This window comes from Carettochelys insculpta, chromosome 4, assembly GCF_033958435.1.
Source record: "Carettochelys insculpta isolate YL-2023 chromosome 4, ASM3395843v1, whole genome shotgun sequence".
Lineage (NCBI taxonomy): Eukaryota > Metazoa > Chordata > Testudines > Carettochelyidae > Carettochelys > Carettochelys insculpta.
In genome coordinates this window covers 9849436-9872153 of record NC_134140.1, presented here as the reverse complement: position 1 = coordinate 9872153, position 22718 = coordinate 9849436, and the positions used below count along the sequence as shown (strand labels likewise).

The 22718-nt window shown below is 42.9% G+C and overlaps 1 protein-coding gene across 5 annotated transcripts in view; it reads right to left on the bottom strand.

Annotated features, from left to right (window-relative positions):
- CTNNA2 (catenin alpha 2) overlaps window positions 1–22718 on the bottom strand; it is an 814165-nt gene that overhangs the window by 628986 nt on the left and 162461 nt on the right. For all 5 annotated transcript variants that reach the window (XM_074992260.1, XM_074992255.1, XM_074992258.1 and 2 more), the window contains one exon: window positions 2256–2451. In XM_074992260.1, coding sequence (XP_074848361.1) covers window positions 2256–2451 — 196 coding nt within the window. The remainder of the gene's footprint in view (window positions 1–2255; window positions 2452–22718) is intronic.

Sequence of the window (22718 nt, the reverse complement as noted above, 5' to 3'; positions counted from 1 at the left end):
GACTTGCACAGATCAGACGATGCTGGCTTTCCACATCAATGTTGACATTAGCAGAAAGATGATTGCAAGGTATGAGACACAGAGTCTTAACATAATGTGAATATTTGTACTGTTTCACATAGCACTGTTCTATCTATTGTTATACTATTTCTGTGGCTTTATACACATGGCAGGTTTTTAAAAAGAGGCATGTGAATAATTTGGAAAACAGTGCTTATGTGCCATAAATCTAGTCAGTGATGGGAAGGGAAAGCATTTTTCTCAGGTACCTTGAGCTTTATGAAATCACATTAGTGTTAACTTAGGTATAGCACTGATAAATGAGTAAGGAACTCAGGTATGCTAATAAGCATGCTGTATGTGCTTATATTAGATGGGCTATGTTGATCACCCTAAATCTGACACACATGCACTAGGAAAAGCAAAACCAAATGACTGTCAACATAAGAACGGCCATACTGGGTCAGACCAAAGGTCCATCTAGCCCAGTATCCTGTCTGCCGGCAGTAGCCAATGCCTGGTGCCCCAGAGGAGGTGAACCGAAGACAATGATCAAGCGATTTGTCTCCTGCCATCCATCTCCCGCCTTCGACAAAAGGCTAGGCACCATACCTTACCCCTTGCTAATAGCCACCTATGGACCTAACATCCAAACATTTATCAAGCTCTTTTTTAAACTCTGTTAGAGTGCTGGCCTTCACAGCGTCCTCTGGTAAGGAGTTCCACAGGTTGACTGTGCACTGTGTGAAGAAAAACTTTCTTTTATTAGTTTAGAACCTGCTACCCATTAATCTCATTTGGTGTCCTCTAGTTCTTATATTATTGGAACAAGTAAACAACTTTTCTGTATTCACTTGTGTATGTCAACACACAAAAGGGTCATCGCCACATGACCCTACACAGCAATGGAACAAGTGTGCTGAGCTCAGCATGAAATGCTGGATCATAGTTCAGTGCACCAAGAGCAAACAGGTGCTAGGCTAAGGGAAGACCAAAGCAAATAAGAAACTCTTTCCGTAGACACCATCAAAATAAAACTGACTAGCAAAGAAAAATGCTGTTCAGCCAGAAGGAGCCTGATTTGCACTCACCACTACCACCACTGCCTTCAGGATTAAAATTATTTAAGAGCTACTGATGGTGGTACTTACAAAGTGGCCTAAAAGAGTGAAACACCTACCTCCCATTCAAATTCAATGAGAACTGAGCACCTAAATATATATATTTAGGCTCCTTTAAAAATCACAGCAAGAGTTTTGCTGGTCTTATGGCAAGACCTAAGAAAGAAGATCATGGCAGATGGTGCCTTTAGATAGCAAGATTTACAGATGAGAAAATTGGCATGTTTTTTTATTATTCTGCCAGTACAGGAGACAGCTTCAATCAAAGTCAATATATTGAAATGTTTGTCATGGAAATTCACTACCAACATGTACCGAGGTGCTGTGGCCTCCCCCAGACTCAGAGGTGGAGAAGGCTGCTTGGAGGCCCTGGTGGGTGGGCCCTGAGACGGAACACCAGTGCCCCGCCCCGGAACACCAGTGCCCTGCCCCTCAGAAGGCAGTGCCTAGAGCCAGAAGGGCCAGGGGCGGGGCTCGAGGCCCATTAACTGCTGGGCCGCCGTGCCAGAAGGAGGCCATTGCTCAGGCTCCTGGGCACCAGGGGCGGGGGGCCCGTCTCCGCCCATCCTGTTGGCCAGAGCTACCCCACAGCCGCCGAGACCAGTCTGGGCAGCCACAGATAAGGATGCCACAGGGGTACTACCCAGACTTCCCAGACCTACCAGTGTCCTCACGCCGGTGGAGGGCCCCCTCCTCTGAGGCCCGGCCAAGACCAGAGAGACTGCACGGGGCTAGCTACCCAGAGGCCCCGGAAGCACACGATCCTGGAGTTCGGCCAGATGTCCTCAGCGCAGAGGCCTCCGACTGCCTTGAGCCCATAGTCCTGCTACCGCCGGACTACCCCAATGACATTGAGATGTCCGACTGGCCGGAGCCCCTGAAGGCAAACTATCATCTACACCAAACCTAAGATTAGCCGTTCTAATTGCTCCTGCTTATACCTCATTCTTCACACATCTGGATATATGTAACCAACACACCTAGGCATGTGGTCCACTACCCCATGTAGGGCATCTAACCACTTACACAGAGAAAGAATGAGTCTCTTCTACACCCTGATTTGATTACCCACACCCCCATCTTCTTTCATGCAGCAATTGTAATAACTTCACAAGACACATTTACTCTACATACCTTGTTTGCGTACATCCTCTACAGCAACAACCAATTCCTCCTTAAGGTCCTGGCTCTCTTTAGCAATCTGTTCTCCTTTTTCCAAAAAGTTTTGGGTAGCTTGCTCTACAGAAGCAGCCAACACATGTGCCTTCTTAGATCGTCCTTTCTTTTTACCAGATGGTCCCTTGTTGCTTGTGTTAACAAGGGTTGTCACCTTTGGGGAGAGAACAAACTATGTTTAAAAGTTTGCACAGCACATTTTTTGGTGCCAATTTCTTTTTAAATCAGCTGTCCCATATGTATGATCACGTGATCTGCATGTGTCAGTATTTCTTCTCAATAAAAATATCCCAGATTTTCCATGCATGAAAAGATTTGACTGGCTTTCATGTGGGCTAAAAGTGCTCAGATCCTAAACTGACAGATTACAGGGCTAAACGGGAGCACTGGGATCTTCCAACCCATGGGTGGGCAACAATGTTTGCAGGGGGAGCACTCCAAGAATTTTGGCAAGTGGTCATGGATCACACTTTTCTATTATATTAATGTAGGCATGTGAGGTCTGGGATGGAGTTTAGGTGCAGGAGGAGATTCTGACCTGTGGCAGGAATGCAGTAGGTGGGCCAGGGTCTGGAGCAGAGTTGGAGTGGAGGTTGAGGTTCTGACCAGAGGCAGTGGTGCAGGATGGGGTGTGTAAGGTCTTGGAGAGAGTTTGGGTGCAGGAGAGAATTGTGGCCCAGGGCAGGCTTTGGGATATAGCAAGGGGTGCCAAGTGCAGGCTCTGATCCAGAGATACTTACCAGCATAGGCAGCTCCCAGCTGGCAATGCTTGCCTGAGTGCTCCCCTGCAGTTTGCCTGCATTCCGTGGTGGCCCCATGCCACTCAAAGCTGCTGGCACATCTCTGTGACCCATTTGAGTGAAGAGGAAAAGCAGCCTGAACCCACAAGCTCTTCCCCCTACAGCATCCATTGGCCAGAGAAAAATGTCTGGCGTGTCAGATCTGGCACTTGGGCCATATTTTGCCCATTCCTGATCAATTCCAGCCTCCTGTAGAACACAGGCCAGAGAACTACCCAAAAATAATTTCTTGAGCAGGTCTTTTTAGAAAAAAAATTTAATTTTGATTTAAAATTTGCCAGTGAGGGACTATCCACCACAATCTTTAGTAATATTGCTCTAACATTTAATTACCCAGTCAAAAATGAATGCCTTATTTCCTGTCTGAATTTGTCTAGCTTCAGCTTCCAAACATTGGATCATATATTTTCTCTGATAGACTGAAAAACCCATTATTAAACATTTGTTACCCATGTGTGTAAAGACTATCATCAAGTCCCCACTTAACCTTCTTTTTGTATGCAGAATAGATTAACCTCATGTCAAGCTCAGGTTGATTGAGCAAAATGTTATTAACACTTAAACAACAGTACAGTAGTAATGCTACAATAATGTGATTAAATATGACGCAAAAGAAAATTGTGTTTTAAATATATCAACTGAAAAGCTATGACACAAAAGACGTCACAGTCAAAAAGCAACAACTTTCTGGAATGATAAATGGCATTAGATGCATTGCAGTAGTGTCCACATTTTGGACAATTTTCAGACACAAAAAAAGGTGCAGCCCCTGCTGCAGAGGCTACACAAGCTAAAAAGTGATATTACTTTTATTACTTCGATATCCAGATACAGTGGGAAACTTGTGGCCGCTGCATAAATGGTCCCTTTTTGCACTGCTGACATTTTCACTGAAAACTACTGTTCCTGTGTTCACTTTTTAATATTAGTTCATACTAACAATTAGAACTTGTATAAATATTGAGTAACTTAGCTCAGAATTTTTGGAGCTTAGGAGAACAACAATTAGAAAATATTGCACATTGTGTCTAGCACACCTTTCTGCCACTCCATCTGCCCAAAGAAACTGCATTACATCACACAATTCAAATCATTCAAGTCATATATAACAGGCTGATATACTTTATTGTGTTCACAGTAAGCTGAGTGCTTGGGCAGCCACCCAGGAGATATTCAAATATCATCCAGTTGTGTTTCTACTGGTGGTGCACAGCTGCATATGTCACATAAAATTTATTCTAGACATGGATGGAAAAAATTACGGGTAACACTGTTCAGGAACTAGCACCAACAAGCAGGTCACCTCTGTTGAGGTGTTTTATCATCAGATGCTTAAATCCTAAATGAAGAAGCAATGCAATTACTGCCAAGTCACAATGGCAGGTTCATTTAGATAGCTCTACTCAGGGTATAAAAGGCTGGGGTGAACATAAGGGCAACTCTTCACTGCAGAATTAAGCTGGACTCTTATCTGGGTTTTAAGACCTACCCTCTCTCCCACCCTCACTCAGAGGCTGTATCTGCTTTGTATCGAGGCTGAATAGGCCTTTTGGGGTACAAGTTAGAACTCACTTGGCACTCTGGTTTGGCAAAATGAGTGCCCATGTTTGTTTTTATTTTAAACAGAACTTGAACACTGAATCTGCATACTTTTAAAAGTTTGTTTCGCTGTTTCCGTTATAGCGGTATGTCATTGTAACCTAATTCTGGAATAACAAATAAACAGAAATTACTTATACAAGATTAGTGAGAACAGGTTTCAAATGCACTCAGCAGTGAAACTAATTGACATATTTTCAGTAAAAAAGATATTGCCGAAATAGACATGGTCAAACTGAAGGCAAAGAAAATGATTCTGGGATTTGAGCTTTGTTACATGCTTGATGGGGAACGGATTTGACAGAGCATGTGTAGCCAACAGACAGTGCTGGCTAAAGCATTCTGGTCTCCAAAGGAATGGCGCACACATACATACCAGACATGGAACACTTGCACTGAAAGAAAAATTAGTTTTAATGCTGCTAGACTGCTTCAGATAATACATACATAGGGAGAAAATAAAGCAAGGAAAAGCTGCACAATAAAATATATCAATACACAAAAAAGAAATATAATCAGAATTTTTCTATGCAGAGAAAAATCACTAATATGCTGGAGCTTCAACTTTCCAAGCTCCCTACGATGCAGCTGCAAGACACAAGGTCTTCAGATGGGCTTCCAAAACAGGTGGCTTTGGGGCAGTTGTTGCCAAATGTGATCAGTTTGAAAAGCGTGTTAATCATTATACCAGTTTCCCTTTTTCAGTGGCTCATCTCTTCACACTTTTTGCGCAATGTCAAATGGCCTTGACTGTGGCATTAGAAGCTAGTCATTTTCCCTGGCAGCATTTTAATTATTATATATGCATATGCACACACATTCACTTTCCTACATCAGCTGTCTGCCCTTAGTTTGTATTTTTAATCCATTTTATACTATGCTCGATAATCGCAAACAATATCTCAGTGGGCTCCCTTACATTATGTCCTTCAATTAAAGATATGCCTTTGTCTTTATACACCCTTACACTACTGGTTTTGTAGAGTACAACTAAGGGGAGGGAACAAAAGAGGTAGAAGAGAGGAGATTCTCCCCATGACCACCACCACAAAGAATAACACCAAGAGCACCTCTTTGTTTTGTTTTACATTGAGACAGACCTCTAATCATATTAATATCCTAGATGAATAATGTTTTGGTACCTACAACAATAGGTAAGAAATTTTAAAATGGTTAATATAAAACAAATGATAATACACCTCTTTATAACTGCTCCTAAAACACAGGCAGACTTGAATTTGTATAAGGAAAATATGTTTGTATCAATTTGGTTGGCAGTGGCAGAATTGTTCTGATCTGTCCAATACATGCATATAAAGAAAAGACAGGTCTCTAAAAAGCACATATTCATCTGATCTAAGAGTTATTTTTGGGAAGTTCTATGGCATGTATTATATAGGAGGTCTGACTAGAAGACCTCTTCTGACCATGGATGCTATGAATCTTTAACCAGTGGCTCTTAACTTCTTCCATGACAGGCTCCCTTTTGCATGCCAGGACAGGGTTGCCAACTTTCTACTTCTCAAAACCGAACATCCTTCCTCTGCCCTATTCGTCCTACAAGGGACTGCCCAGGTCCTGCCTTCCTCTGTTGCTCTCTCTCCCCACCTTTGCTCACTCACTCATTTTCACTGGACAGGCTCAAGAGGCTGAGTGGCAGGAGTGGGTGAGGGCTTCAGCTGGAGACACTGGAAGCAGCATGGGGACACAAATGAGTGCGGAATGTGCAGGATGGGATAAGCAGGCTTGAGGCAGTGGTTCTGGATTCCACCCCTACCCCCCGCCTTTTTTGTTTTTAAACCAGGTATTCTAGCTGGAAACTTGATGCCTGCTCACTTGTGCCAAGAAATGAAGACTTCCTCCCATCAAGGTAGGACCCTTTTCTCATTTAGTAATAGCAGAAAAACCATCTGGTTGCACCCACTGACATTTTGTTCAGGACTACTGAGAATCCGTTATTCACATAAAGATTAATTAACTACATAAGCATACATGTGCAGGACCTGTAGATGATGAATTTGTCTCAGTAGGGAGCATTTGCTTAGAACTTGCTAACTTTTTACCAGACCAAAAAGGAACATGATGCCCTAGGAATTATTGCTGTAAACTCCTGACTGAAGCTTTTCCTGCTTTTGTTTTCTTACTGAATTGTAGATGAAGACATCTCAAACAATAAATTTATTTTACAATGAAATATTGGTCTTTAAACCATGATTATAATTTCATTTATAAATGAATTTTTTTTTTAGTATTTCACGTGTGAAAAAGCAACTTTTTTCAGTAGATCTGGCAAAAAACTAGAGGTGTCTGATTTGCAATACATTTTACTCTTTCACAATCTGGTTACATTCCAACTTGGCAGGGCACCCAGAAGCTCTGAAAACCAGCCAGTAATGTCAGGTTCCTAAGATTCCTGGCAGGGATCCCAGAAACCTGGGAGGTTATCAAGGTTTCAAAGCTCCTTACTGTGGTGCTACAGCTTCCAGACTTCCTGCTCCTTTGCAGGATTCTGAAAGCCCTGGCATGGTTCAGTAACCCCGGAATCATGGACTCTTGGAAGGGTCCCATGAGAGATGGCAGGGTATTTTCCATTGAAACTCTGGCAGACAGGATTGTGTGAGAGCCATGCCTGAAATTAGGTAAAATTCATCAAACCCAACACTTTTTCATGCTAGAATAATAGATTTGTCAACAACAGATCTGCACTGAATGCTAACTTTTAAGCAATGGCTTACAAATTTTAAACAATGGATGAACAATGGCTAAAACATGGAAGGCATGAATTAGCAACATGCAACAACTATTAAAGCAAAGACAAATCACTGTTAGTAGTTTTTTATGCAGAGGGCTGATAATTCCAAAACAACACAGTTGTGTCTTTCATCTTTGAATAAAGAAAGATTTTGAGAATACTAAAACCTGAGATCAATCTCACCCATGGTTTTGCTCTATTGATCATGACAATAAAGTCAAAAAAATAAATACTTAGCATGCGCACACACCCATGCCAGCTAGATTGGTTACTATTCCAATAATTCATCATTGTCAAAATGGCAAATCCTATAGGAATATAGTCTTCTTGCAAATTAAGGACAACTCAGACTGATCTTCAGCACAGTGCTTAAGGTAGTCCTATTATACGTCCAATTTATGTCCCTCCCTAGTGGTCCTGTTGCACCACTGAAGCTTTTTGATGCACAAGAAATCAACAACCACGCATCATTTCTTGGTACAAAAGCTTCAAGTTTTGTGGATCTTTCATTTTTATGTCAATAGCTAGAAAGACACCAAAACCAAACCAGTCTGGGCAAAAGTGGCTGCTGGTTTCAGCTTAGAAATTGATAATTATTATTAATCAAGTCTCATAGTAGACATTCCATTAACTTGCCTGGCATCAATGGCCTATAATATCCTGGATCCCTTCTACCCTTTGTAACAACTTGCACATTAGCTTTCTGTCAGCTTTCTGGAACTTCCTCAGTGCACCAAAATTTAATGAAAATCTACATTGATGATCCAGTAAACTCCTTAGCCAGCCAACTTTTAGGAGCCTAAAACATTACTGGGATTCATTAATCAAAATTTAAGCACTCAGGCTCCATATATAATGAACAGAAGAAAGGAAGGCATCTAGATAATGGAATTCACTGAACACAGCATGCAGGCAGCTCCATGCATGGACAATGGTAAAGACCTGTAGCTCCCTGCTGGGCAATGGGAGATGATTCCATGTGCTTCTTATAAACATAACCAAGCCCTGTAGTTATTGACAACCAATGCTCCAGGTGAAGCTTCAACTCACAATCTCAACAGGTCTCCTCTGCATACTGCCTTAGAAGTACTGTGCACTTGCCAAGCGCACCTCTGAAGCCCCAATAAAGTAATATACCTGGAGAGGGCTTTCTTCAAGGCCCCAGAGCATGCCTTGCTTGACCAGGGACTTGAACCCTGTAATATCAACTGAGGTAAAAGAGGGCTGCAGTCTAAATCCTGCCCCTCTCAGGGACATCAGTACCTAATTCTGGGCTGCAAGTCCTTCTGCTTGGGATTCTCAGTTGTAGAATATTGCTGTTAGGTGCCTGCAGCGTTTTTTACAAGAAGCCAAGAGAGAGTTGTTATGGGGAGTTGTAAATCAGAGCTCACACGTGTTAAGCAAAGAAACACCTATCTTCTCACCTAATGTGAATCACTCTTCAATGCAGGCATCCAGAAACCTAAAGGGGAGCAACAGTGCACATGCTTGGAAGGTGAAACACAGTTACCTAGAGAACTTGAACAGTAAAAACCTCGGCACTAAGTGAGTTTAAGCACCTACAGAGTTTGCTGGCAGCTGAGGATGGGTTTTGTGAATCTTAGGCTGAGTCTACACTGCCACTTTATTGCACTGCAACTTTCGGGCTCATGAGTGAAAAAACACCCTCTCCTGAGTACCACAAGTTACAGTGCTATAAAGTGCTGGTGTAAAGAGTCTCTCAGCTCTGTTGGCTACTCCAGTCATGGAGGTTTACAGAGGAGGTGTGATGGAGTGGGGGATACCTGTGTGTATGTGAGTGGCTCACAGAGGGTGTGGGGCTCCTGCTGAGGGTAACCCTGACGACCAGGTAACACCTTTGTACTGGAGACAAAGGAGGAGGTGGAGCCTGAGGGGTTTGAATTGGAACTGGGAGTTGGAAGCAGTTGGTCTGGGCTGAGGGAGAGAGAGACAAAGGAGGGGGCAAGGCCCCGGCTCTGGGGGCCCCTCGGGGCCTCCTCTCCCCAACATGGATTGGACTGGCTGTCTCTGCCGGCTGTACTGACTCCTCTGTATGATGCTGTGTCCTGTCAGCTAATAAACCTGCTGAGTGAGAGACTCTCCTGCCTGCGGACAGGGTGCAGAGCTTGGGGGACCCCAGAACCCCATCACAGGAGGTGACCAGCAAGTCCCTGCAGCCATGGTGGTGGTGGGGACGGTAGAGGAGAAGTGCCTACGTGCACTGTCCCCACCCTGAGCACTGATTACGCAGGTCCCATTGGCCTGGTACTGTGGCCAATGGGAGCTGTAGGGGTGGTGCATGTGTAGGGGCCGTGCATGGAGCCACCTGGCTCCCTAATCCTACTTAGGTAAGCAGTGGCCACCTGGAGCCCACACCCCTCATCCCAACACCCTGCCAGCACCCCACACCCCTTCCTGCACCCCAAATAACTCAGCACCAGCCCAGAGCCCTCATCTCAACTCTTTGCCCCATCCTAGTGAAAGAGAGTATAAGTAGGGGAGAGCAAATCAAGGGGAGAGCGTGAATGGAGAGAACAGGAATGGAACTTTGGAGAAGGGGTGGGGAAGGGTGTGCCCCTGTAGAGGACAGGACAAGGGTGTTTGGGCTTGTGCAGGTATACAGTGGGCAACCCTAGCCACAAATCCTTTTGTGATTCTAGCCCAGTAAATTAAGACTTTTACTTTACTCACAAAACGGTACATAATTAAGGTAAAACTTATAAAACACATTTTACATTATTGAATTTCTTCTATATAAATCTATAATGCATATTATAAACATGAAATCCCAGTAGCCATAGGTCAGCATATTAATTTAAAATATTATTTCTGAAAGGTTATTAGTATTCTGGAAAATATTTTACAATCTCCCCTGTACTATGCAAGTAAGTTTTACTTGTTCCAGACAGTGGCCTTTCTTGAACTCTAAATGTAAATTGTTATACATTAGTCTTCTCTTCTCAAAATACTAATATGTCAACAATCTGATAGAAACAGTCAATGACCTGAATAAAGACAGCACTGACATTTTAGTGTAAGCCTTTTTTTCCTGCTTCTAGGTATAATGGCAGCCTTCCACTTGAATTCACTTACTGCATGACTGATTATACTAATGGTATCACCCTAAGCATTTTCTTTTGGGTTTTGTTTTTTATTTTAATTTTCTCCTGAATGCTCATGATTCTGAGAAAACTTCTTGTCATCAAATAGGGAAAAATGTTTGTAATTATACCTGTCAGCACTTTTCCAACACTTTATTAAGTGAAATCTTTTTGCAAGAATAACGCTACAAAGCACAGTATTCTGGAGATTATGATTCTTTAACAATATATTTTTGAAAACGGACTAATTATTTTTTTCAGAAAAGCCTGATGATTGTGGTTGCTTCAAATTTTATGTCTTCTGTTTAGATCTGTTGAGCACCTGCAGCTCTAACCTTTCAGGATTCAGACCTAATATGGAAAATCCAAAATTTTGAGAATGCTGATAGAAAAAATGTATTAAATGCAGTCCACTGTTCATCACTCCACTCTAACCAATATTTCTTCCCCTTCACATCCATCTGACTTATTTTGAAACTGGGTAAATAACTCTAGAAATAACAGATGGAAAAGTCCTATTAAGAATCTATCAATCTATCAGTACAAGATAATTCCTACTCTACATTTTCCAGGGCTTTTTCTGATCTGGATTTAATTGTCCTGTGTGATGGGACTTCCACCATTTAAGCTGGGTGACTACTTCAAAAAGTCTAATGTATTTCGCTACCAGGACTGATATGTCACTACCTTTTTTTTCCCCCCCATTCTCCAGATCACATATATACTGAAGAGCAACTGTGAACAATGACACCCTGGAGTTCTAGGTTTCTTGGTTCTCAATGACATACACATTAAATTTGCTAAGTTTACAAGTAACGTGTGGGTTTGTTTGCTTGTTTTATAAATTCTCAGCTCTGCACATTTTAAACTCACGCCAGGATCTGGAAGACAAGCTGTGGTGTTTCTGTGCTCATTACCAGTAATCCATAAAAATCCCTACCCAGCTGAGAAGCGTTAGATGTGAGGAGAAGGTAAAAGCATTTGACAGCTGGTACTTGCATTTTGTGCATGTGCAAAACACAAAAAATATCTAACATACTCTTCCATAATTGTATGGGTTCTGTAGTATTAATTTAAAAAAATACAAATTTACTTTTTGTTTCTAATTAAGCCAGTATGCTTCTGACCACATACACAGAGAATATTTGACGAGTAAGTTGTGCTTTTATGTAACCACTTTTTTCTGATCATAATCATTCTTCAATTTCATGCCAATATTCCCAGTTACACACTCTTTATCACTTTAAGTTTGCATTCTCCTTACTGTTCCTTTTTTCTGCCAAATTATATCATATACATATGTAATTTGTTCTATGCTATCACCCATAAGAGTCACTGAACATCCCAAGTATCACAAGCACACAATATATTTTTTTATCTAAAAGGTCTGTGCAAATGTATTATTCACAAATGCAACCTGACTGATATCCATCAAATTCCCCATTTATCCAGCTAACATATTCATGTTGTGCAAATTTCCCAACACTATAAAGACAGCATGCCTTAATCTTGATCCAGGGAAGTCCCTTCCACGGTAACATCGCTATTTGATGTTTATGGCCTATGTAAACGCTCTGCTAAGTCTGACAAGAATACCAATTTTTGCCCTTTGTGCTGGTGCCCTAATACAACATGGACACTTGTCAATTGGTAACTATACTGAGACAAAATTCATGTCATGAAACAAGCAATACAAACACATACATTCATTTATTTAAATGAATCTTCTGTGCTATGCTTTAAAAATTCTTAAACTGTCCCTTAGTTTACTTAATTAGATCATATATGTATGCACATACACACATGCACCTTGATTGGTAATTTTGATAAATATGGCCTATATCAAATTAAAATGGCATAACCAGGTGTTTAATTGAAGCTAATTAAGCTTTTATAGTCACTTCCGGTTTTCCATTTAATTCCAAGTGAAGACAAATTTGAACAAAATTGATTGCTTAAGTGTCTTATTTAAAAGTCTGTTCAGTTTTTTTAAATGAAAACAAAACACAGAAAGCAACTCAAAGCCTTTTTCCTTATCATCTTCTTAATTTATATTCCCCCAATTTTGAACAACTTCTTAAAAGACCTGTCTTTTTAAGTACAAGAGAATTTATTCAGAAATGAGTACAAAATATAGTCATCTTTCTATTGTTATTCTCCTGACTGCATCTTTCACACTCCATTCATAATACTTGCTAGACTTTAATCCTTTTCAGCTCACTAAATATCAAACAAAACAAGCTGACAGAATACACTCAAATCAAGCTCCATATATATTTCTCATTCATTCTCCTCTTTTTTACATTATCAGCTTCTTTCAAAGCAGACAGCAACTTTTAAAAATCCTAAATATCTTCTTCAAACACATTTTCCTCAAAAACTGAATTTTCGATTAAAAAACTGTTCACCTAAAAAAAACTGTGCAGTGCCACCAGACTAGTGACACCTTTGACAGCATCCATAAGAAATCTATACTGGTTTTCTCTGGATTATGCCATTTTGTGCAGCCATGTTTACGTAGTACCCAGAAGCACTGAAACCTCATCTGGGTGAGTTGTAATGCCAACAGACCTGGGTTGCTAGCCCCAGGAATAGAACCTGTGATTACAGGGTCTGAAGTCCTGCACTCTACCTCATGAACTAAAGGCCAGCTGGCACTCAACCAAGGCTGTAGAGCAGAGACTTCACTCACCCTCGTTGAGATCTCAGTGCCTCTGGGTACTACATGCCTCCCTTGGGCTGAGAAAGCATGTCCCAAGCATCTGAGATCTTCCAGCACTTCTTCCCAGCCAATGCACTAGTTGTGAGGCCAACAGACCCGTGTTGCTGGCCCCAGAGATAGAACCTGAGAGCATAGGGTCTAAAGCCTGCACTCTACCACGTGAGCTAAAGACCAGCCAGCTCTCAGCCAAGACTGTAGAGCAGAGACTTCACTCACCCCAGATGACGTCTCAGTTTCTCTGGGTACTACATTTCGTACTAAAATGTGAATTTCAGATGTTATTTACTCAGGAAAGACTAATATGACCTTCTGAAGATACCAAGAAGCATGTATGAGTTTCTAGAACTGAGCTATGTATTACTAACTTCCCAAGAACATGTAATATCAATAAATTGTGTCTCTGATTTCTGACATCACATTTGAATTTATCAAAGTTAACTCAAGCAAAGAGAATAAGGACTGCTCCATGTTGGCTCTTGTACAACTATACACGATGACCAAGAACATCCCCCAAAACACCTCAAAATCTAGAAGACAAGCAAAAATAGAAAGATTGAGGGGGGCACATATTTTTCCACCCATCCCTGAAGACTATGTACTTTAATTTCTGTGGGTTGTGTCATTATTCCATACATTTACCAGAACATTCATTCACAGGAAAATATTTGTCCTTTAAATCACAGAATTTTACTTCTCTCTGTTCTTTGTATAGAAAGAGATTTAACACCCAAAACATGAAGGTGCAGGTCATGTTAGGAAATTATCTCATTTCACCACAGGAGGGCATGCTATACTATAGTAACAGGAGAACATATTACACTGTGAAATCTCTCTGTTCTGTATAACTTTGAGATGGAGCAAAGGGTTGGAGTGGTATACATGACTAGCCCTACCTTGTACCTTCAATTTCACTAATATGGGATCAAGAGATTTTTTTTTAATTTGGTTTTGGTTTTAAAAGTGTTAAAGCAAAATTCCTGTTGAGAAAGATACAGCATCATTTCTCCTCTGATTTTTTTTCCAACAAAATAAATAAAGCAAGGTCAACTATTACTTGGGAAAAATCATACATGTAATACATGTAATACACAACACATCTAAAAGAGAAACTTTAATATTACATTACCTTTATTTTATTTCCAATAATTAAGATTTTGTATTAAGTGAAATAACATAAGATTATTAAAATAATCCTCAAGTGGAGATCCTAACCTAGGGTGCCAGTCAGCACCCAAATAACCACAGTCAACTCAAAATTCTTCCAAAAATCCAAGACAATCATTCAAAATGTTTAAATTAACACAGAAGGGGAGGGAAGTAATCCACAAATAAGTAGGAAATGTCAACCTCTTTAGCATCCAATTCCTGACAACCACATGCAGATAAAAATTCCCTGATTTAAGCAACTAACTTTCTAAATCAAATTAAATTAATTAGTATTCAAAAGAATTGTATTATTATGGTACAGTTTTTGCAAGCCAGTCAGGTTCTAAAAATGTTTAGATGCTGAATATGAATATACAAATAAACAATATTCAATGTCAAAATTATGTGGGCAGTTTCATAGTAAATGAATAAAGAATAAGGAAAAGTTAAGGTAATCAATTTTCACTCAATATTGAGGACAATGCCCTAATAGAGACAGAAAATCTTTTTTCCACAAAAAGGATGGTATATTACAACAACCAAGATGTTTAAGTTCAAAAACCATTGGATATGGCAAAAAGGTAGGCTGTTTGTGCATTGTTTTATATATTTAACTGCACAAATAGGAAAAAAATAACACAAGATTGACTAGAATATTGGGCCAGATTATAGACCCATTTCTAACTTCTATTAGTCTTAAAGAATCTTTTAGTAATCCAATATGAGAAAACAAGGATTTAAATCAAAATTGTATACAGTAAAGCAACTAGTCCTCATTCTTTTGCTTCTGAAGGCATATTTCACATGTGAAATATCAGCTGATTTGACCATCAGCTGAAAATGGTTATCATGAAGGAGTTAACATCTACATCACTTGTAGCGCAGCAATTGCCACAAGAAAACTGTAAGTGACTCATATAGTATTATAAATATATGAAGTAAAAATAATAGATAAATTATTATCAATTATCTATTAAAATTATTTTTATTAAACACAATTCAGGTCTGAGAACGCTGTTTCTAGAATACCTCTGCAGCTGCATTTAAATACAACTTAACAGAGATCATGTGTGATACAATAATAAAAATGCATTTTAGCCAAGGATTTTAAGCACTTTCCAGGGGACACTTTTGCCAAGTGTGTAACACCTAGAAGTACTATCAAATGACAGATTAGGGGAAAATATTTCATCTATTTTGTTTTCCAGAATGATTACATGGTGCACAGGACAGCAGTGGTGAAATCCACTCCATTCCACTTTAAGATAAAAAATTGGGACTGTAAGAAGGGGGAGTGTAGCATGTCTGAGGAAATTCAGAATTAAGATGATTTGCCATATAAAATCAGTAAGCTCCCTGATCCATCCCACGGCTTGTACAACTCTTTTACACAGCAACAGGGAAAACAACCTCTCTCAAAACAATTCAGTGTAATTATACAGTTGAAAAAACCTTATGGAGACTCAGGGAAGGGATTTTTTTTAACTGACTAGATTTCAAGTTTGATAGTATTCCCTAAAATGATCCTCAGTACACTATTATGCCTAGGTGGCACACCTATGAATACCTAGGAGCAGCACTGCTCAGCATCCATTTGTGTATACACACAAATATTCAGTGAGGAGTATTGCTGCTGGCCAGCGCAGGTAAGCCATACTCTTAAGGGTATAATTCTGTACTGGTAGAGGAAGAGGCTGGATGTACTAACAGGTCTTTCCCAAGCTAAATTTTAGGATTTTGCATCCTAAGAGCACCTGGAGGAATAAGCAGGAGATGATAGTAAATGAAATCACAAGCACAAGAACAGATTTATAGCAACACACCTCTAGAGCCCCGTCCAGGGCTATTCTACCTACTACCCAAGATCCACAAACCTGGCAGTCCTGGACACCCCATCATCTCGGGCATTGGCACTCTCAGTGAAGGACTGTCTGGTTATGTGGACTCTCTCCTCAGACCCTGTGCCACCAGCACTCCAAGCTATCTCCGAGACACCACTGACTTCCCGAGACAACTGCAAGACATTGATGACCTACCAGAAAACACTATCTTAGCCACCATGGATGTAGAGGCTCTCTATACCAACATCCCACACAAAGATGGAATAAATGCCGCCCGGAACAGTATCCCTGATGATGCTACAGCACATCTGATGGCTGAGCTCTGTAACTTTATCCTCACACACAACTATTTCAGATTTGGTGACGATATATACCTTCAAATCAGCGGCACAGCTACGGGTACCCGCATGGCCCCTCAATATGCCAATATTTTCATGGCTGACCTGGAACAGCGCTTCCTTAGCTCTCGTCCACTAACACCCCGTCTCTACTTATGCTACACTGATGACATCTTCATCATCTGGACCCATGGGAAGGAGACTCTGGAGGAATTCCACCGGGACTTCAACAACTTTCACCCCAACATCAACCTCAGCCTGGAACAGTCCACACAGGAGATCCACTTCCTGGACACCACGGTGCTAATACACGATGGCCACATCAATACCACCCTGTACCGTAAACCTACTGACTGCTACGCCTACCTTCATGCCTCCACCTTCCATCCCAGACACACCACACGATCCATTGTCGACAGCCAAGCACTAAGATATAACCATATTTGCTCCAACCCGTACGACAGAGACAAACACCTACAGGATCTCTACCAAGCATTCTTGAAACTGCAATACCCACCTGAGGAAGTGAAAAAACAGATCAACAGGGCCAGATGTGTGCTATGAAGCCTCTTACTACAGGACAAGCCCAAGAGAGAAACCAACAGAACACCACTAGCCATCACCTACAGTCCTCAGCTTAAACCTCTACAGCACATCATCAGGGATTTACAACCCATCCTGGACAATGATCCCCTACTTTCACAGGCCTTGGGAGGCAGACCAGTCCTTTCACACAGACATCCTGCCAACCTGAAGCAAATCCTAACCAGCAACTATACACCGCACCACCGTCACTCTAACTCAGGGACCCATCCATGCAACAAACCTCGTTGCCAGCTCTGCCCACATATCTACACCAGCAACACCATTACAGGACCTAACCAGATCAGCCACACCATCGTGGGTTCATTCAGCTGCACATCTACCAGTATAATTTATGCCATCATGTGCCAGCAATGCCCCTCTGCTATATACATCGGACAAACTGGACAGTCTCTACGTAAAAGAATAAACGCACACAAATCAGACATCAGAAATGGCAATATACAAAAACCCGTAGGAGAGCACTTCAATCTCTGAGGCCACACAGTAGCAGACTTAAAAGTAGCTATCCTACAGCAAAGAAATTTCAGGACCAGACTCCAAAGAGAATTTTCTGAGCTACAATTCATCTGTAAATTCGACGCCCTCAGCTCTGGTTTAAACAAAGACTGCGAATGGCTGGCTAAATACAGCAGCAGCTTCCCCTCCCTTGGTGTTCACACCTCCAGATCAACTGCTGGTAGCAAGCCTCACCCTTGCTGACTGAGCTAACCTTGCTATCCCCACCCTTGCTCTGGCTTATTTATACCTGGCCCTGCAGATTTCCAAGATCAGCATCTGAAGAAGTGAGTCTGTGCTCACGAAAGCTCATGCTCAAAACTTTTCTGTTAGTCTGTAAGGTGCCACAGGACCCTTTGTTGCTGTTACAGATCCAGACTAACACGGCTACCCCTTCGATACTTGACATCCCGTATTAAGTGAGACGGTTCCGTATTTGGGATGCCAAAAAGGCGCCCCTACTTGTTTTGAAAAAGGGACTAATTGTCCCATATTTGAGCCCTCCCGCGCTAAACTTTTCTGCCAGCAGCTGCATCTGTGCAGCCTTGGGGAAGTGGGAGAGTGTGGGCGGCTGCCATGTCCCTGCTGCTTCCCCAGGGCTCAGGGAGTGCTGGCGGCTACCGCTTCCTCGGGGTGGCCCAGCAGCTGCTGCTTCCCCAGGCAGGCCGGCAGCTGCCACTTTCCCAGGGCTCCCAGCGACTGCTGCTTCTCCAGGGCAGGCTGGTGGCTGCTGCCTCCCTCCCGGTTCCCTGGGGCTTGGTGGAGCCAAAAGGAGCCACTCCTCTCTGCCATATCTCCCTGTCCCATATTTGCGACAGGGAGATATGGTCGCCCGACATTTTACACAATTTTAAAACTGACTTCTGTCCCACACATTCCATATGTGTATGCAGCTGCACAGAAAAGCAGTACTGTTCCCTCTTTGTTTTCTCAACAAAAGCATGAGTAATACCCCTAATTATCCCATTACATATGGCACCTAAACTTGTTGAATCACCATAACGAATGGCATTTCTCTGCCCACCACATTACTGGATTATGCTTCTCCTTCCATGCTGAGGCAATGAGTCTTTTCTTACAATGGGAGTTACCATTCCTAAGGTGACCATCCATTCCCTATTGGGTGGGACAGTCCCATATTCTGGGCACCAAAAAGGTGTCCCTACTTATTTTTAAAAAGGGGATAATTGTCCTGTATTTGCCTGCTGCCAGCTGAACTTTTCCCTCACCAGCTGCGCAAGTGCAGCTGCTGGTCTGAGCACATATAGTGTAAGTGCTCTCCAGCTAAGGGAAGAGGGAGCCAGTAGGGGGACCTAAAAAGGCTCAGGCTCTTTCTTGCCTCCCTGAGGCTCAGGGAAGCTGGGAGAGCTCCAGAGGCTGCAGCATCTGGGAGGAGCAGGTGAGCTGCTGCCACCTCCTTCCCAGCTCCATGAGGTGCAAGGAAGCAGGGAGCCCACCCACACAGTTGCCGCCCAGTTCCCAGCTCCCCGCACCTCAGGCATGGGGCAGCCAGGGAGATCAGCCGGGGAGGCAGCCCATGGCGGCCACAGCCAAGGAGCTGGCCCTCTGCCCCCATATCTCTCTGTCCCGTATTTGGGATAGAGTGACCATTTCTCCCTAACCATTCCTCCCTATTATCACTAATGTCAGCAGCCACTTTCTGAAAAACCTTGGCCTTCATTTTTACAATAGGTGCAGGGCTGTCCCGAGGGCAGGGTGGAAGCGAGGGCAATCCCCTCCTCCAGTGTCCCAGGCACGGGGCCCTGGGCAACCCCCACACACTGCAGGCCCCTCCTCCCCCACTCTGCTCACACCCTGACCCCCTCCCCAATCAGCCTGGCCAGGGATTACTAGCCTGCTCTGCTCCACTGCTGAGCTCTGCTTCTTTCAGTGCAAAGGAGTGGAGGGGGTGAGAGGGAAGGTGACCCCCTGCTGCTGACATTTCCTGCCCCTGCTGTGCACACCCTCCCCCAAATAATCCTCCCATCCACAGAATGGATGAGGCAGTTGCCACAAGGGCCCCAAAAGCACAGGGCCTGTTGCAGCTGCCCCACCTCATACTATGGACAGGACAGTTCTCAGTACAAGTCAGTGATTTTCCAACATTTACCATCCCTAATGAAGATAAAACTACACACATACACACACACACTCATGCATGCGGGCACGCACACACACAAGCAAAGGTAAGGACAATACAAACACTATGGCTGTGTCTACACTACAAAACAACTTCGAAGTAAGAACTTTAAAGTAGAGCACCCCCACACAAAATTCACCCTCCCTTACTTTGAAGTAGGCTTTCCCCTCCTTCGAAGTTAACGTCTACACACAAATAGCCCCTACTTCGAAGTAAAGGGACGGGAAGTGATGCAGGCATGGGGTCGCATGGCCGACAAGCCTTCCAGGCTTGCAGCCAGCTGACCCCTTAAAGGGCCCCTCCCATCACCCACAGCCCGCGCATGCTCAAGGCTGACAGGCTGAAGACAGAAGCAGCACATACACAGAGCAACAGCTGGAGACCATGCCAGCTCCCTCCCTCGCCGAGGACGATGCCCTCACAATCCTGGTCAGCCTGCTGGCCATGCCACTCTCCATGCAGCACCAGCAGTGCGTGCAGCTCGCATGCTTGGGACCCAGCCTTGAGGCCCTTGCCACCCTCATGCTGCCCCTCCCTCATTCCCCCACCCCAAGCTGGAGCCGGTGTGCCTACCCCACCAGCACCAAATGGTGGGACAGCTGGTGCTGGCGGACTGGGACGACAAGTGGTGGCTGAGGAATTGCAGGATGACCCAGCAGACATTCAAGGACCTGTGCCACTGGCTCACCCCAGTCCTCCAGCACCGGGACACCCATATGTGGCCAGCGCTCCTGGTGCACAAGAGGGTGGCCATTGCACTATGGCATCTGGGCACCTCGGACAACCACAGATCTGTTAGCTCCAATTTGGCGTAGGAAAGGCCACTGTTGGAGCAGTGCTGAATGAGGTATGTCCAACCACCAGCATGGACCCATCCTGTGGAGGCAGCGACCTGGAAGGGGGCAGGGGACTCCCAGTGGGAGTAGCAGATGTGTTATTTTGAAATCAGCAAACCTCACTGCAGGAGGAATAATGCCTACTTCAAAATAGCTATTTCAAAATAAGAGTTGTTAAGGCACGACATAGTGCTATTTCAAAATAAGCCATAACAGCGTCCAATGACACCTTTTCAAAATAGCACTGAGTGGCCAGAAATGCTATTTTAAAATAGCTGGGCACTATTTCCAAATACATTTTGTGTGTAGCTGTGTTATTTCAAAATAGCTGTTTTGAAGTATCTTATTGGCCATGTCTACAGTAGCCCCAAACTTCAAAATGGCCATGCAAATGGCCATTTTGAAGTTTACTAATGGAGCACTGAAATACCTATTCAGTGCCTCATTAGCATGCGGGTGGCCGCGGCACTTCAAAATTGATGCGGCTCGCTGCCACATGACTCATTCAGACGGGGCTCCTTTTTGAAAGGGCCCGCCTGTTTCGAAGTCCCCGTATTCCAATCTGCTCATAGGAATAAGGGGACTTCGAAGCAGGTGAGGTCCTTTCGAAAAGGAGCCCTGTCTGGACAAGCTGCGCGGCAGTGAGCCGTGTCAATTTCGAAGTGCCGTGGCTGCCTGCATGCTAATGAGGCACTGAATATGTATTTCAGCGCTTCATTAGTAAACTTCGAAATGGCCATTTCATGGCCATTTCAAAGTTTGGGGCTAGTGTAGACATAGCCATTTTGAAATAAGTCTGTAGTATGGACAAAGCCCATGTGTCCTTATTGAATTTCATCCTATATATCTCAGATCATTTCTCCAGATTGTCCAAGTCACTTTTAATTCTAATCCTGTCATTCAAAGCACTTGCAACTCCTCCCAGTTTGGTATCATCTGCAAAATTTATGTGTGCTATCTGTGCCATAATCTAAATCATTGATGAAGATATTGAATAAAATTGATCCCAAAACTGATCCCAATAGAACCCCACTAGTTATGCCTTTTCAGTAGAACTGTGAACCACTGATAGCTACTCTCTCGAGCTGTCATCCAACCAGTTATGCACCAACTTTATTGTACATTGGGTATCACCACTGAATCCTTTTCTATTTGTTCTTATCCTAGATACTCTCCCATGGAACATACAGAAGGGGGCCTCCTGGTGTATGTTCTATGCAGTTAGGAGAAAGTCTACAAGAGGTTCCTGGTAAATGCAGAGATATATTGTGGAGAGGTGGGCTCAAAATAAGCAAGTAACATGGTATGTAATTTCAATCATGTGAATAGTGAAGAACTTTCCCTGAAACTAGATGGGAAGATATAATTGAAAGTGCAAATCTGCAAGTATTTAGGTTCCAGAAAAATAGTGGGAAAAAATCAGAGCTAATATGATAAATTACCAGCTCAAATGGACAAAGATAAGTTGTGAACTGTGTGCCAGGAAAATACCAGTAAGATTAAAAAGGAAAAGCTATAGAAAACAGCAGCCTATCCAGTTTTAAATGTATGGCACTGACTGTTGGGGTGACAAGAAGAAACATGAGCAAATTACCTGTTCTGTAAAAATGCAATAGTTCAGCAGGATGAACGATGTAAGTAAGAAACACCACATGAGACTGAGTCTTCTAAAGAAATGCTGAAAGTAACACTCCCCTCCCCCAAAAAAGAAAGGGCGTGCAAGTTAGAGGGGTTGGTTATTTAACATACAGTCCTAGTATGACAGTCCAACACATCAACATGGAAGAAAGACAGCACAACAGAACAAGACTGAAAGAAAAGCAGAGGCCAAAGACATGATGGGATGTCACAAAAGAAGCCGTGTTAACTCGTGGCATGATAGATGACTTGGCACTGAACAGATCACTTTGGAAGGAAAGAATTTGTTGAGAAGACTCAACTGGATGAGAGTAACACAGCAACACAATAGTCTCGGAGGAGAAGACATGCTAGTCTGTAACTTCACAAAACACAAGCAGTCCTGTATCACCTGAAAAACTAGGGCT